This window comes from Chelonia mydas, chromosome 3, assembly GCF_015237465.2.
Source record: "Chelonia mydas isolate rCheMyd1 chromosome 3, rCheMyd1.pri.v2, whole genome shotgun sequence".
NCBI classification, from domain to species: domain Eukaryota; kingdom Metazoa; phylum Chordata; order Testudines; family Cheloniidae; genus Chelonia; species Chelonia mydas.
In genome coordinates this window covers 170,333,593-170,348,349 of record NC_057851.1, presented here as the reverse complement: position 1 = coordinate 170,348,349, position 14,757 = coordinate 170,333,593, and the positions used below count along the sequence as shown (strand labels likewise).

Here is a 14,757-nt window from a genome sequence, read left to right as displayed (position 1 = left end):
TGGGACTATGGTAATTTAACAAACACAAGTTAATTAGTACAGTATCTTACCCTTAAGGCCATAGCCACAATCAAATAAATATAAGAAATATATTTTTAAATCAACACAGCTCAATAAAATAAATACAGACTTTTCAGATGTAAAAGAAGATAACACCAACCCTTCTCCCAAAATCAAGTACACTTTTAAAATCACAACCCATCAAACAAGATGCAAAATTAAAATAAGGGTTAGAAATATATTTGTTCATTTAGGTCAGAAGGAACGGACCTTTCACATACTTTTTTCTTGTCTTTATGACTGGCCCGGCAACTAGAGTGAAAGCCCATATAACAGAAACGTTTTCCCCACACAACAAATATTTTAGTTTTTGAGCTGGTGTAGTAGAAGGCATCTGAGCCAAGAACAGGATTGAAGGTAATTTAATAGTGATCTAACAAGTAACGGTCATATTATCTGCTCATACACAGTCCCTCCACCCAGATTTCTGCAGTGTTTGTGTGCAGGAGAGTCAGCTACCTCTATTGTCCTCCTTCTGCAGATCGCAGGAAAAGCAGAACCATGTGTGTATTTTTACACCAATGTTTTCTCAGGGAAATTATGTTTTTAAAACCCCATTTCTATGTAAAGAAAGCCTATGCTATACTCAAAATGATTCATCTCTAGGAGCAAGTCCACCAGTTGAATAAAGATTAGAAATGGAACAAAACAGAAAACCCCCATGCAGCAATATTTACGAGAATTTCCGATTGTGACTTGGAGAATGTAACTCAAACCACAAATGTTTGAGCTCCATTCTAAATCTAGAGCCCGCACTTTTCAAATTGGTTCTAAATTAGACAAAACATCCAAAATTGTAGGAAGTAGCATCCCCACCGAAAAATCTCATTTCAATTCTAAACCGAGCATGTACACAGGACAAGACATTTGCCATTCACAAATTAAAAATGAGTTGTGTAAGACTGGCAACTTCATGATGCCATTCAAGCCACAAAGAAAAATATTTAGTTTTGTCAACCTCAGTAAATATAATATAGAAGTGTGGCTAATGAGGCAAGCTGGTTTCATTAACTGGTTGCCCAAGATTTTTAATAACCTACGCTGTCCTTAGAGAGCCATTGTTTCAAACTGTATTACGCTATCCTTCTACAATGTTTCTGATCACAGTCATTATTTTCTTAGCTGACATTGTTAAAGTTTATTACATATGGCACCCATAGTTCTTCTTTACTCTAAGAATCCTGCAGAAAAGAAGGCTCTCTACCTTTTAAAGAATTAATTTGCTCAATCATTATATTTTTAAATAAATAAATAAGTTATCAGAATGCAAGCACTTCTGCTTGAAATACTCCCCCCCCAGTAATCCCATGTATATCTGTTTTTTTCCTTTTCTCTCCTTAACACAGCACACTGAAGCTCCATCATTACTGCAACCAGACATGCAACACACACACACACACATTGGTGCAATGGCAGCCATTTCTCATGGCACAGAGAATCCCAACACCACAACAAAGCTCTATCTACCCTTCTTTGTTTATTTGCCTGACAGGGACAACTCAATGCTTGCTCCTCCTAGCTGTGAGGTTTCAAAAATTGCTGATGTATATGTTTGTTTGTTTGTTTGTTTTCCCCCGCTCATGGCTGCACAAGCAATGGCAGTCAAGCAAAACAGAGACCTCACTAATACGTGCTGTTTTCATGTTTTCATTTGCACACTGGAGGCCAAAGCTGGCTGCAGTTACACCTACTGACTTCAGTGGGGGAATATTTTACCCAGGCTAGGGCTTGATTCACCCATGTCAGGAGAGTGGAAGCATAACTACACAACAACTGGGCTGTACTAAGCCATGAAAGAGTGTTTACACTGAATCTTATTCATACCTCAGTGTGGTAAGAGGACAGATCAGGGAGAAGGCAGGGCTTAGCAAACTCCTGAATCACTCTCTCACAGCAAATTTTAGTCAGGCTACAACCTGCTTTTGTGGCGAAAAAGAAAGAGCTGTTTGGCCTGAATGCAGGTCGTTTCCTGCAGTGACTCAAAAGCATGGATCTAGCTCACACAAACCTCTGTGGGACATCCAAGGAACAATATGCAGTGATGGTGTTTCCACCGACACAAAAACACAGAGCCTATCAGCCACCAAGTGCTTCCCGAGAATCTCCTCAAAGCCCATTGGTTCAAGGGGGCCTGGCACCTTGCAGGATTAGACCCTCATGTCCCCATCCATCCAAACACTCATGTTGTAATTGCAGTACAATTCCTCCCTATAAAACAGTAAGAAAGGAATGTCAAAGTCCAAACTTCTGCAGGAAAAAAATGAAATCACCCCCAGATCAGGGAGCAGGCCTGACTGCCTCCCTCACCAGAGTATCTCAGCCTCCTTTCAGGGGGTAATGGTGGGGTGGTTGTTCGGGTGGAAGAAAAAGAAAGTTCCAAGCAAGGATTTCCCCATGCTAATTTGATGATGCTCTGGGGTGGCTGAAGAATAGCTTATTCATGCATGAGCACAGTTAATAAAGGATTTGACCTGTAAGAAAAGGAAGTGTTGAGAATGTATGGATGATTCTCAAACCACAGAATATAAGCAGCTTGTCTTCCCTTTCCCACCCTCCCAAAAGGCTGTTTACACAATTCCTTAGTCACTCTTGAGTGTGTTTAGTTCAGATTCTGAAAACTGCTGTTGTATGCAGGGCAAAGAAGACAAAGTGCTCAGGAGTACTTCATGAAATCACTTGAATTTTCAGTAGCAAAAGTTCCCCAGGCCCCCCCAAAATAACCCAAACAACAGACTAGCCCCAAAGACAACTATAACACCGAAAGACCCCAGCTGGTGGTGGGTGAGATCAAAATGGGACCTCTGGAGCTCAGTGCATGAGCCAAGGCTGTAGAGCAGACTCTTTAATCTCTCTCTCTCTTTCTCTCTCTCTAAGGGGTCTCGGTGCCACTAGATGAGACAGACCACCACACCCAGAAGGTGCGTGGATTACATACTTCTCCTAAAAAAGAAAAGGAGTACTTGTGGCACTTTAGAGACTAAGAAATTTGTTAGTCTCTAAGGTGCCACAAGTACTCCTTTTCTTTTTGCGAATACAGACTAACACAGCTGCTACTCTGAAACCTGTCAGACTTCTCCTAGTTGAGGAAGCGCATCCTGTGCTTCAGAGACTTCCCAGCTGAAATCCTGGACAAGCCGCCACTTGTAACACCGACAGATCCTCGTCGTCTGTGTGTGGAATTGAACCTGGAGCCTCTGGAGTTTAAAGCATGAGCCTCTACCGCATGAGCTAAAAGCCAACTGGCTGGTAGCTAAGGCTGTAGAGCAGACTCATTTATCTCTCTCTAAGTGGTCTCAGTGCCACTAGATGGGACAGAACACCACACCCAGAAGTTGTGTGGGTTACACAACCACACAGACAAGAATAAACAAAGAGCATAACTCCACCAGTCAGATGAGCTCCAATTATTTTAATTATGCCCTGAACAGAATTAATGATCCCCTTTCTCAGGGCGAATAGCCCCTTGCACCAGAATAATCTCACTGAAGTCAGTGGGAGTGTTTGCAGAGTCAGGATGAGTTAAGGGGATCACAACCTGGCCCTAAAAAGTAACCCTTATTCCAGTATTGTAGTTGTGTGTATAGCTGCCTGCTTTCAGAAAAACAAAGCAATGTACATGCATGTCTGTTTTAAAATATGCATGTTTAAATATGGATGTTTAAAATATGCATATTTTTGTCTTAAAATATACTCAGAAGTTCAGTAGGAAAAAAGACAAACTTTTTAGTCATGGGGTAACTAGAACCAATTTGCACTAGGTAAGTAATTCTTGTGTATCACAGGTGTAAAGTGTTCACTAGTCTGAAGTAGTGTTAGACACGCAAATTCTGCCCTGGGCTGAACCTAGGCAAGACCTCTGATTTCAGGAGAGGTTGCATGGAATAGAGACTGGCCCCCTTTATTTAAATAAAGTTAATCCACTCTTGAGCTGGACATATGAACATATGAACTTCTGCTTGGTGCATCCATATTTGTTCTTTTGTCCCACCCCACCAATAACTGGCTTTATGTCAACCAAGAATACTTGTCCTCAGTCAGTATATCTAATCTTTAACCTTTCCATGAACATCTACCCTTCAAAGTTCTTGGTGGCTATTTAGCAGCTAGTATCCTGGCAATCAGCTTTAGAGATGGCTCCTTCTGCTATGGACATTAGTGGATTTAGGCTTGTTTAGTGGACTCTTCATGGTGTCACCAGAGTTAATCATCTTCTGTCTTTACACAAGTCCATGTGTGTGGACAATGCATGGCAGTGCTGCTGGAACAATTTTTATAGTGGGGGTCCTGAAGGCAGAAACCATGTATGTGGGTTGTTATTACTACTTCAAGCCAGGGGGTGCAGCAGCATCCCCAGCACCCCTACTTCCAGCACCTATGCTGCAGAGGAGGAGTGAATTTGTGTGTGCATGCATGTGTGTGTGTGCACATGTTTAGGGATAGCCTCCTAGGCAAAAAGGGTTAGTTCTGCAGAATGTTATAACCCTGTAATACCATTAGACTTTGTAGGTTCAAGAGCACTGAAGTTCCAGGGCCTCTAGGGTTAGTACCCAAAGAACTGAAATCAGTATTAACTATGGCAGTTTTCACTGATACAAAATCTGCTGTACTGCGAATTTATAAAATGTTTAGAATTACATAGCTTCAGACTGACTTACTTTAGTTTACTTAATTAGTTTTGTGTCTCTGGACTTTGTTTGAAACTGCTGTGTAAGTAAACCTCTTAACCTTATAAAGTAACAGGCATATTACTTTACATTTCAAGGCTCATTATTAAGCACTTGTAGCTCAGACATGTATTAAAGGTCAAGAATCCACAGTTAATTAAACTGTCACACAAAATATCTACAGTAATTCATGCTGGCTTCAATGTGTACAGTAAAAGCTTCAGATGTTAACTTGTAGAACAAGAATAGCTATGAAAAGATAACATAAAATATAAATGATTTACTGTACACACAGAATGGCTGACCAAACTGATTAGACCTCATTTAGAACAATAAGAATTTAAAGGAATATTTTTAGGATAAAAGTCATATGAATCTGAAAGTATGCGGTTAATATAATCTTCCATTATTGGTGATTTTTTAAAAAATCAAATGCACTTTTTACCACTTGTTTACATTTTGCATTTCACTCAGTTTGGACAATAAGTGCCAGATACTCAGGTGCTGTAAAATAGCACAGGATCTAGCCCTGAAACTATAAACAGGTCAGTTTCTCTTCTATTTACAGTCATTTTCACTTTCTGGTTCTATACTAGCTCAGTGATGCAGTGTTTGGGTCTTGCACCATAGACAAATATTTAACAAATGTACAAAAGTGGGTGTCATTCTTATTTTGTTTTAAATTTCGTTAAAATGTTTTTAATAATGGGGTTTTGTAACAACTCTATCCATCTAATGTTCAAAAATAACCTTCACTCTGGGCATCACATTGTCCTTTTGACAATGCCCCTTTAAATTAAGAACATTGATAACTTGTAAATGAAATGTGCATGATAAACAGCAGTTGACACACTCATCAGGAACTGAGGCCAAAAATATGGAAGTTGAGAGTGTAACTCCAACCCATTTAAAGTAGACAAGATTGTCCCAGGCAAAACCAAGGTAAGACTTTCTCTGGTGAAAGGCATTCACTAATGCATTATTTTCACAGGGATGGCCAAATGGCGGCTCATGAGCTCCATGTGGCTCCATTACACTTCAAGTGAGGCTCGCAGAGCCCCCTTACCCCACTCCCCCCATTCTTCACCCACCAGGCTGGGGTGGGGGGAGCTCGGGGCTTCTGCCAGAGATGACTGGTGCCTGCTCAGAGTGGGGGCGGGGTGAGCACAATTTAAAGGTTCCCCACAACAGCTTGAGTCACGCCCCCCAGGCATGCCCCCCCTTACCCTCAGCAGCCCCATCCTGCAGCTCCCCGGTGTTAGCTCCTCATGGAGAGGCAGCGGCAAACAGCTGGGAGCTGTAGGGAGGGGCCACTGCTTTAGCTCTGTGGGGAGAGGCAGCAGCAAAAGCAGTGGCTTTCCCCTGCAGTGGCTCCCCACAGCTGCAGCTCCCAGCTTGCTCACTCCAGCAGCTGCCATGCAGGGTGGGGGCCTAGCTGCACCATGTGACCAAGTGGGGCCAGCAAACCTTGGCAAAAATCGGTGGGGCACATGACCTCATGTGCCCTCCCCACATCACCTCTGGCTTCTGCCCAGCGGGGAGGGGGGTCTTGCCTCAGGACTTCACCAGGAGCAGGGCTGGAGCCCTGAGCCCCAGCGGGCGCCTCCCCTCAGAGCTGGAGCCCCAAACCCCAACAGGCACCTCCCCATGTGGCTGGAGCTCCAGCAGGCACGCCCTGGCCCTTGAACTTCTGAAGATTGTCATATGCAGCTCGGAGGGTCAGTGAGTTTGGCCATCCCTGTTCTAAAGGCTGAAGCAGACTCAAGTGGCCAAATTCAGCTTAGCCTTAAATGACTGTGTTTAAATTATACACCAGGTGTTAACTAGTTTGAAAACAAGTGTATGCATATATAAGCGGCAAAGTGGTGTAAGTTGCACTGATTTGGCATCCAGTGGGTGTGCAAAACAAGTGCAAGGTCCACACCAAAGGGGGTTAATTAGTATATTGAGGGAATAGAAGTTTGGGTATTGCAGGAAATCAGTCACTAATAGGAGGGCGAAAGAGAATTAGGGGTATATGTTACCTTATATCGGGGTGGGCAAACTTTTTGGCCCGAGGGCCACATCAGGGTTGCAAAACGGTATGGAGGCCTGGGTAGGGAAGGCTGTGCCCCCCCCCAAAACAGCCTGTCCCCCACCCCCTATCCACCCGCTCCCACTTCCTGCCCCCTGACTGCCCCCTCAGAAAACCTGACCCATCCAACCTCCCCTTTCCCCCCCGCTTCTTGTCCCCCGACCACCCCCTCCCGGGACCCCCCCACCCCTAACCGCTCCCCCCGGGACCCCACCCCCTATCCAACCACCCCTGCTCCCTGTCCCCTGACTGCCCCCCGGGACCTCCTCGCCCCCTTACCATGCCACTCAGAGCGGCAGGACTGGCTTATTGAAAAGCCTGGGAGGTGGGCGGGGGCAAGCCACGCTACCCGCATGGCGGCACACCTCCAGAGCAGGGGGGACAGCAGGGGAGGGGCTGGGGACTAGCCTCCCCAGCCGGGAACTCAGGGGCCGGGCTGGACAGTCCTGCGGGCCGGATGTGGCCCGCGAGCTGTAGTTTGCCCACCTCTGCCTTATATCCTTCCTTCCTTTAAGGTTGCTTCTTCCTGCTGTGCCTCAGCACTCTGCCCCTTTGGTTGCTACACTTGTTTTGCACACCCAAATTGGTGGAAGCTAAATCACATCACTACACACATTTTTCTTATCAGTTTGTACCCTCAGTGTTTAATTTACAACAAGATTTTCATGGAGATGATCCTGCTTATCCTAGATCTGAATTTGGCCTTTGGTCTCTACTTGCAGGTAAGCATGGGAGTGAATTTGAACTGACAGATGTGAGATATACTTGAAGGCTTGGGTAGGGGGCAGAGATCAGAACATGCTGTGGGGTAGGCTTTTTTCAGCTTTCTAGCTGTAATCATAAGTCTTTCTAAAAGGTGCCTAGCACCATGGTTTGGAGCTTGATGAACAATGGAATTTGAACATGTGGAAAAGGAGGAATAGGATTTATGGGGGGATAGTTAGGAACACTCCAAATAAATCTAAGCACTTTTATAGTACATGAAGCCCATGCCACCATGACAATCTCCATGACCCAGACTAGCACAGCAACGGGTAAGGACTCTTCCACAGCCATGTTGATTTCAAAATGAACAGATCGACTCTTTGGGGAAGTCAGATTTGTAATCTTCCACACACTTTTAAATTGCAGAAGGGACAGATCCTCTCTCATGTATGAAGCACTAATATGTTATTAAGCTTGTAATTGAGTGTTATTGGATTTGTAATTTTTTACATGAAAATTCCTGGCATATATTTCTGAAAGACAGTTACACAGACAAAAAGCCTAGCCCTACTTTTTTAAAGTTTATAGCACTGACATCTTGCTTTTTATGCAGCTATGCAGACATACCTCGTTACATCAACAGCTGAAGGCATCATCACAAGCATTAAAGATATAAAAGGTTTCAGAGTTGCAGCCGTGTTAGTCTGTATTCACAAAAAGAAAAGGAGGACTAGTGGCACCTTAGAGACTAACCAATTTATTTGATCATAAGCTTTTGTGAGCTACAGCTCACTTCATCGGATGCATTCAGTGGAAAATACAGTGAGGAGATTTATATACACACCGAACTGTATATAAATCTCCTCACTGTATTTTCCACTAAAGATATCAAAGGCATTTAAGAGCAGTTTTGATGTTAATGACCCTGGGCTACGGGAGCAGTTAATTTCTTTAACATCCATATTCATAGTATGTCACCACATTCTGATCATTTGGATATACATTCTAATAATAAACAAAAGAACATCAATACAAATCTATTATAGTCATGTGTTGTAACTCTGCAGTTATGTGGAACTTGAAATGCAAAAAGTTAAAGTTAGAATTTTAGCAACTGCAAATACAGGCCCAAATTCTCCTCTGTACTTGAGTTGCTTTGCAGTGTGCACATGATGCAAAGAGACCTTAATGCCAGCATGGCTGGTCTCAGGAGGATTGCTCCAGCACTGGGGCAAACTCCAGTGGTGCAGACTCGGATCTTATGCCACCTCCACTCACTGTGGTCAGAATAAGGGGTATGGCTACTGGTAAATGGGATATGACTAGGGCTTCTCTACACCACAATGATCCCTGACTATTGTAATGGCCCTTGAGGCTATTGTCTATCTTGGTAATTTAGAGTAGCCCACAAACTGCTCTAATTTCTATGAACGGCTAGAGCAAAGGTTCTCAAACTGGGGGTCATGACCCCTCAGGGGGTCGTGAGGTTATTATGTGGGGGGTCCATGAGCTGACAGCCTCCACCCCTAAACCCCGCTTCTCCTCCAGCATTTATAATAGAGTTAAATATAAAAAATATGGTTTAAATTTATATGGGGGGGTGTCACACTCTGAGGCTTGCTGTGTGAAAGGGGTCACCAATGCAAAAGTTTGAGAACCACTGGTCTAGAGGGTAGGATGAGCCTAGCACACAGCCAGCCTTGGGTCAGAGAAGTACAAAGCCACCTTTTACACCCTCCCCTCCTGAGTGGTACTATCAATAACTCAGCCACAACCATGGTTCTGGATCATTGAGTCTTTTAATCTGAAGTTAAAACTGTTTGGCACAACACATTTAACATCTTTTAGAGGCTGTTTGTAATGCCAGATAAAACAGCCATTGAGAAATGTGTCTAGCAAGGACAGTTTCAATGCAGGTTCACCTTGAAAACCAGCAATTGCACTACCCACTTTGTAAATACACTTTTCCAAGCAACAAAATGTTTTTGTGTTGTATTGCTTTTCTTCACAACCTCTACTTTTAAATCTATGTTAATTGTAATAAAATAGGAATTGGACTCACATCATGATACTGAGGATAGTTTTTCAATATGCAGCACTATATATTTGTCAATTATTTGTATTCAGAGAGATTAAAGATCCTAATCTCACAGCAGCCATTCGTTGTAGCAATCAGTCAATCTCGACAGCTAATCTACAGGTCTGTACACAGAATTACTCAGAAGCTAGGCAAGTATTGTTAAGATCTGCTTTCAGATAAGTCAACTATTTACCTAATCTGAAAGCACATAGGAAAAGGTGTGCTTTATCTCTGCAGTAGAGGGTAAGAACAGGGGTGAACAAAAGGCAGGCCACAGGCCTGTGGCCCTAGAAGTTGTACTCTGCTCCCAACCATCCTCATTTTTCAGATGAAGGCACAGACTATGTTCCAGCATGTGATAGGCCTTCTTGAGCCAATATGAAGGCTGTTCAGCTCAAGGTAGACTATTTCATGTGGATCCATCTGCAGGTAAATCAGCATGTCTCCTTTTAATTCTGACCACTATTTTAAGGTTAAGGGCTACATTCTGCCATCAGATTACCTCAATGTAACCTCTCTGCACAAATCTGTGGGCAAAATTTTGCCTTAAATTCCACTGGTTTGTGAATGACTGGAAAAAAAATTGCTTCAATCTGCTGACATATTCTGGATGTACACATCCTACCATGTGGGCAATACCAACTGAGGTTTGTGGGACCTGTGGTTAAAATCACTAGTACTCCATAAGGCCCAAACTTGCAGCCACAACACCAGCTCTTATCTGATACCTCTGGCATACAGTTATGTTAAAATTTTACTCCGGATGTCTTTGTGGAAAGAATCAATCACAGAGCAGCTTGCAGAATGGGTGTGGACCATCAAGGACTCAAGAGAAACTTCTTTGAAAGGAAGATGTTTGAAAAAAACACTTGCAATACCCCACACCCTGCTGTTTCCACCATAATATCGCCACTTCATAAACAAGATGGTATCAACAGCCAATCTTACAAGGTGCTGGAGGCTCCTAACCCCCATTTCACTGTGTGTGAAACTGGCTCCATTGAAGTCAATGGCAAAACTCTCACTGACTTCAATGGGGCCAGGCCTTCACCCTGTTAATAAGTGGGACCATGGGCGATGGGTGAACCATGGGCTTGGGGAGGCTACCCTCTGGCCCAGCCCACTCCTTCTGCCTGAGGCCCTGCCACTCCCACACCCTTCCCATGCCGATGGCCAGAGCCCCGCCTGCGGCCGCCAGCCACCCCAACCCCAGACCACCCAAGTACCTCCAGCCCCAGAGCACCAGGTGGGTGGCACACAGCCCCCCTCCGCCAGCCCCTGGAGTGCTGGACAGTGCAGACCTAGCACCTGGGGCAGCCCCGCCATCCCAAGTCCCAGTCGTCCTAGCTCCAGCCCCAGCCAACTTTCAGGAAGAGGAGCAGCCTGCCTGGGCTGGAACAACTAGTGGCAAGCAGAAGGGGGCCTCCAGGTGGAGCGTGGGCAGGGCCACGTGGGGCTGTTTGGGGAGGCACAGCCTTCCCCAGCCTATTATACGCACCGCCGATGAGTGGGACTACTCACCGGGTGAGATTTTGTGCAACAGAACTCTCAGCCCAGAAGCAGGGAGGCTAAAGTGGCTTTGCCAACTTATATCTGGGCTGCTCTGGTGAACAGAGATACCCGCCCCCCCCCCAGAGTAACGTAGACACCAGTGTCTTTGTTAAAACATCCTCCATGGGGTTGCCCTACGGGCTGCAGCACTGCTAAGAATTCCTGCAGTGCTGTGTGTTACAGTACAGCCCAACACACCCTACAGCACCTATTCCTAGCCCCGGGCTTGCAAGGAGGGTCTTTCAGAAGAGGCCTTATGGCTGTTTTCCAAAGTACCAGCTCTGAGGAAAGCCTCCTCTGACCAGAGTTGCTCTTAGGGCTTCTTTACAGCATTCCAGCCCCTTTTAGCTGGCGTGAAGAGGCTGGAGCAGGGGTGCAGATCTCACCCACAGCGTATCAAGTTAAGCACATTCTTCAGGTCTTTGTAGGATTAGGGCCCTGATTTATAGTGTATTTTCTCTACACATTACAACAGCAGGTAAAACCTTGAACGTAAAAGTAAAATAATTGAAAATGATATCCTAAATGTACACTATGATGCTCCCTGATTCTGGAAACATCATTTTAATTATTTCTTCAAATAGATAATGTTAGAGGTTTCTATGGATGCATATTTCAAATAAATAATGTCTGGACATGAGCCTTTGTTGAATAATCCAGGCTGAACTCGAGAGGAAAGTTTCTTTTTAACACAAGTCCATTTACTCATATCTCCACAAAGGAAACATAAATACTGTTCTCATTAAACCACTTTGTTTCAAAGATCATAAGTCTGTGTGTTTGTTGATCTCTTTATATATAGACCATGTGCATAGGGTTGCCAGGTGTCCGGTTTTCAACTGGAACACACAGTCAAAAAGGGACCCTGGCAGCTCTGGTCAGCACTGGTGACTGGGCTGCTAAAAGTCCGGTCGACAGTACAGTGGGGTTAAGGCAGGCTCTATGCAGTCCACAGGAAGCTGCTGGCATGTCCCTCTGTCTCCTAGGCAGAGGGGTGGCCGGGGGGCTCTGCGCACTGCCCTCGCCCCAAGCTCGGGCTCCACAACTCCCATTGGCTGCGCTTCCCAGGAGCCAAAGGGAGCCTGCCTTAGCCCTGCTGTGCTGTGGACTGGGAGACACCTGAGGTAAGCAAGCACCACCTGGCCGGAACCCGTACCCCCACCCCCTGTCCCAGGTCAGAACCCCCTTCCACTGCCTCCCAGAGCCTGCACTCCCAACCCCTCATCCCCAGCCCCACCCCAGAGCCCATACCCCCAGCTGGAGCCCTCTCCTCCTCCCACACCCCAAACTCTGCCCCAGCTTGTTGAAAGTGAGTGAGGGTGTGGGAGAGCAAGTAACGGAGGATAAAGGGGGGATAAAGTGAGCGGGGTGGGGCCTCGGAGAAGGGGTGGAGCCTCAGGGCAGGGGTGGGGCGGGGTAAGGGCATTCGGTTTTGTGCAATTAGAAAGTTGGCAACCCTACGTGCACAGTGAAAGTATATATATGTAAATGCATCCTATACAGTAGTAGGCATGTGGGAATAAATGACCACTCAAAGAGAGGAAAACTATGCACATAAGAATATGATCCTATCTCAATTACCCTGGTGTAAACCCAGGCTAAGTTCACTGAAGTGAGTAGATTTATAGCTTGGAATCAGAATCATGCCCAGATCTTTCAGAGACTTAATGTCCTTGAAAATTTCTTTCCAGCTGTTTAGTATTTTGGCTTGCTGGCTTTTTTAGGCAATAGTTTCACTGTGCCAGCTAGAATGACTACAGAAAATGGTTCTCTTTTTAGCATTTTCCACCTCATTCTTGTGCTGCATGCAAAGACATATAATGAGAAACAAAAGGCACTCCTCCTCCATCCCCACTCCAGTTTGAATCCTTCAGACTAATATGAACCTTAACACACTATGCTGGGAGGCAAGTTAGATTGGGCCAAATTCATTCCTGGGGTAAACTAATTAATTCAATGGAGTTATACCAGAAATGAATTTGTACAATTCATCTTCACAACAACAGAGGCGAAGTCACAGAAAAGTTGGTAAGAATTTTGGTCAAGTAGTCAACACATAAAATTGTCTTAGAACTGATGGATTATTTTGGTTGCCATCAAAATTTGATGAGCATTTAAGCAATTCTTTATTGTTGACATGCCTCTCAGCATTTGGCGCGGCAGTGAAATGTTTGAGTGAAGTGGAAACTACATGTAAAGAGGAAACAATTGTAGCCCTCAATATCAGTATTTCAAATATTTTAAAAATTAGGGCTTGGGTTGCTGAGCTCAGTTGCTAACTCTTGTGACACAGGATAATTATTCATTACACAAAATCTTTCAACAGCACCAAGAGTATAAAGGAGCTTAAACTTTAAGACAACGTGAACAAATGCAAGCACAGCCATTTGATTTTTTTTTAAATGGCCTTGCTTTAACAACTTTACATTTCTGCACATCCTTGTAAACTAATATAGTTTAACAGTTTAATTTCCCCTTTTACACATGGATCAAATCTGAGAAAGAGACATTTAGTGTATATAATACTGAAGGTACACGGCTACTTGTTCTTTACTATTATCAAAGATAAGGAGTACTTGTGGCACCTTAGAGAGTAAACCAATTTATTTGAGCATAAGCTTTCGTGAGCTACAGCTCACTTCATCTGATGCAAATGATCGGATGATCATTATCAAAGATGTGCATTTGCACTGTTAGCCCAGCTTCTCCTTCTAATCCATCCCAAAGTGATGTTATAATGCCATTACATTAGTGTGTTACAATGATTGACTGCGATGCCACAGATTCAGCATTGTGATTACTGCAGGATCAAGGAGTAGGGGAAACTGCTTTCTAAGGGGAAAAAAGCCACCTTTAAGACACAAAGAGCCAAGATCATTGCTGGTATGGGTGGATGCAACTCCATTTACATTACTACAAGTGCCCCTGCCTACACCAGATAATCAACAAAACTGTTTGGTGTGAACTAGCAGTAGAAATATCCACAGTTTCAATGATGAGTCACAGTAATGTGAGCTGCTTGTCTGCATTGTGCTTTCCCAAACCTTCACCTGACTTGTATCACTGTCCCTGTAAAGCCAACCCCCCGCCCAAGCCCATTGCTTCTACTCAATAAAGAACATTTATTTCTCGAATTCTCGAATTTACTTTATTTAACAAACATAAATAAAGAGGCAGAACAGAAAAAAAAAAAGGTGACCTTGGGGAAAAGGGGTTGTAAAGTTGGAACGGGAGAAACATTTTCAGCTGTGTAACGTAACAACGCATTCCAGACCATCAAAGGTCTGTGAATGGGCACCTTCTGTTCCTTGAACCCTCCTCCTGCGTTAAGTGAAAGGGATAATGGACTTTTCACCCATGCCTCCTGGAACACTTGGGGGAGGCTGATTCTGTACCAGGCGATGCTGGCTGACTGTCCAGCAGGTCTGCAGAGGGACTTTACCCTCCTGCTTCTGTTCCTGCAGTTCAACCAGATGCCTCAACATGTCTGCTTGGTCGCTCATAATCCAAAGCATCTCATCCTGAACCGCACGCTCTCACTCATTGGAAGCTTTCCTGCTTTCCATGTCGAACTCCTCGGACAGTGAAATCCTCCACGCTCTCAGCTCTGGGTCAGCTGTCCC

At 44.5% G+C, this 14,757-nt stretch overlaps 1 protein-coding gene across 2 annotated transcripts in view; it reads right to left on the bottom strand.

Annotated features, from left to right (window-relative positions):
• Positions 1-14,757, bottom strand: part of EPAS1 (endothelial PAS domain protein 1) — a 147,038-nt gene that overhangs the window by 67,051 nt on the left and 65,230 nt on the right. Inside the window, exon 1 of one of the 2 annotated variants that reach the window (XM_043543791.1) lies at positions 8,131-8,171. The exons of the other annotated variant lie outside the window; for it this stretch is intronic. Coding sequence (XP_043399726.1) covers positions 8,131-8,168 — 38 coding nt within the window. The 5' untranslated portion in view covers positions 8,169-8,171. Of the gene's footprint in view, positions 1-8,130; positions 8,172-14,757 lie in introns of those variants that run through there. 2 annotated transcript variants of the gene reach the window in all.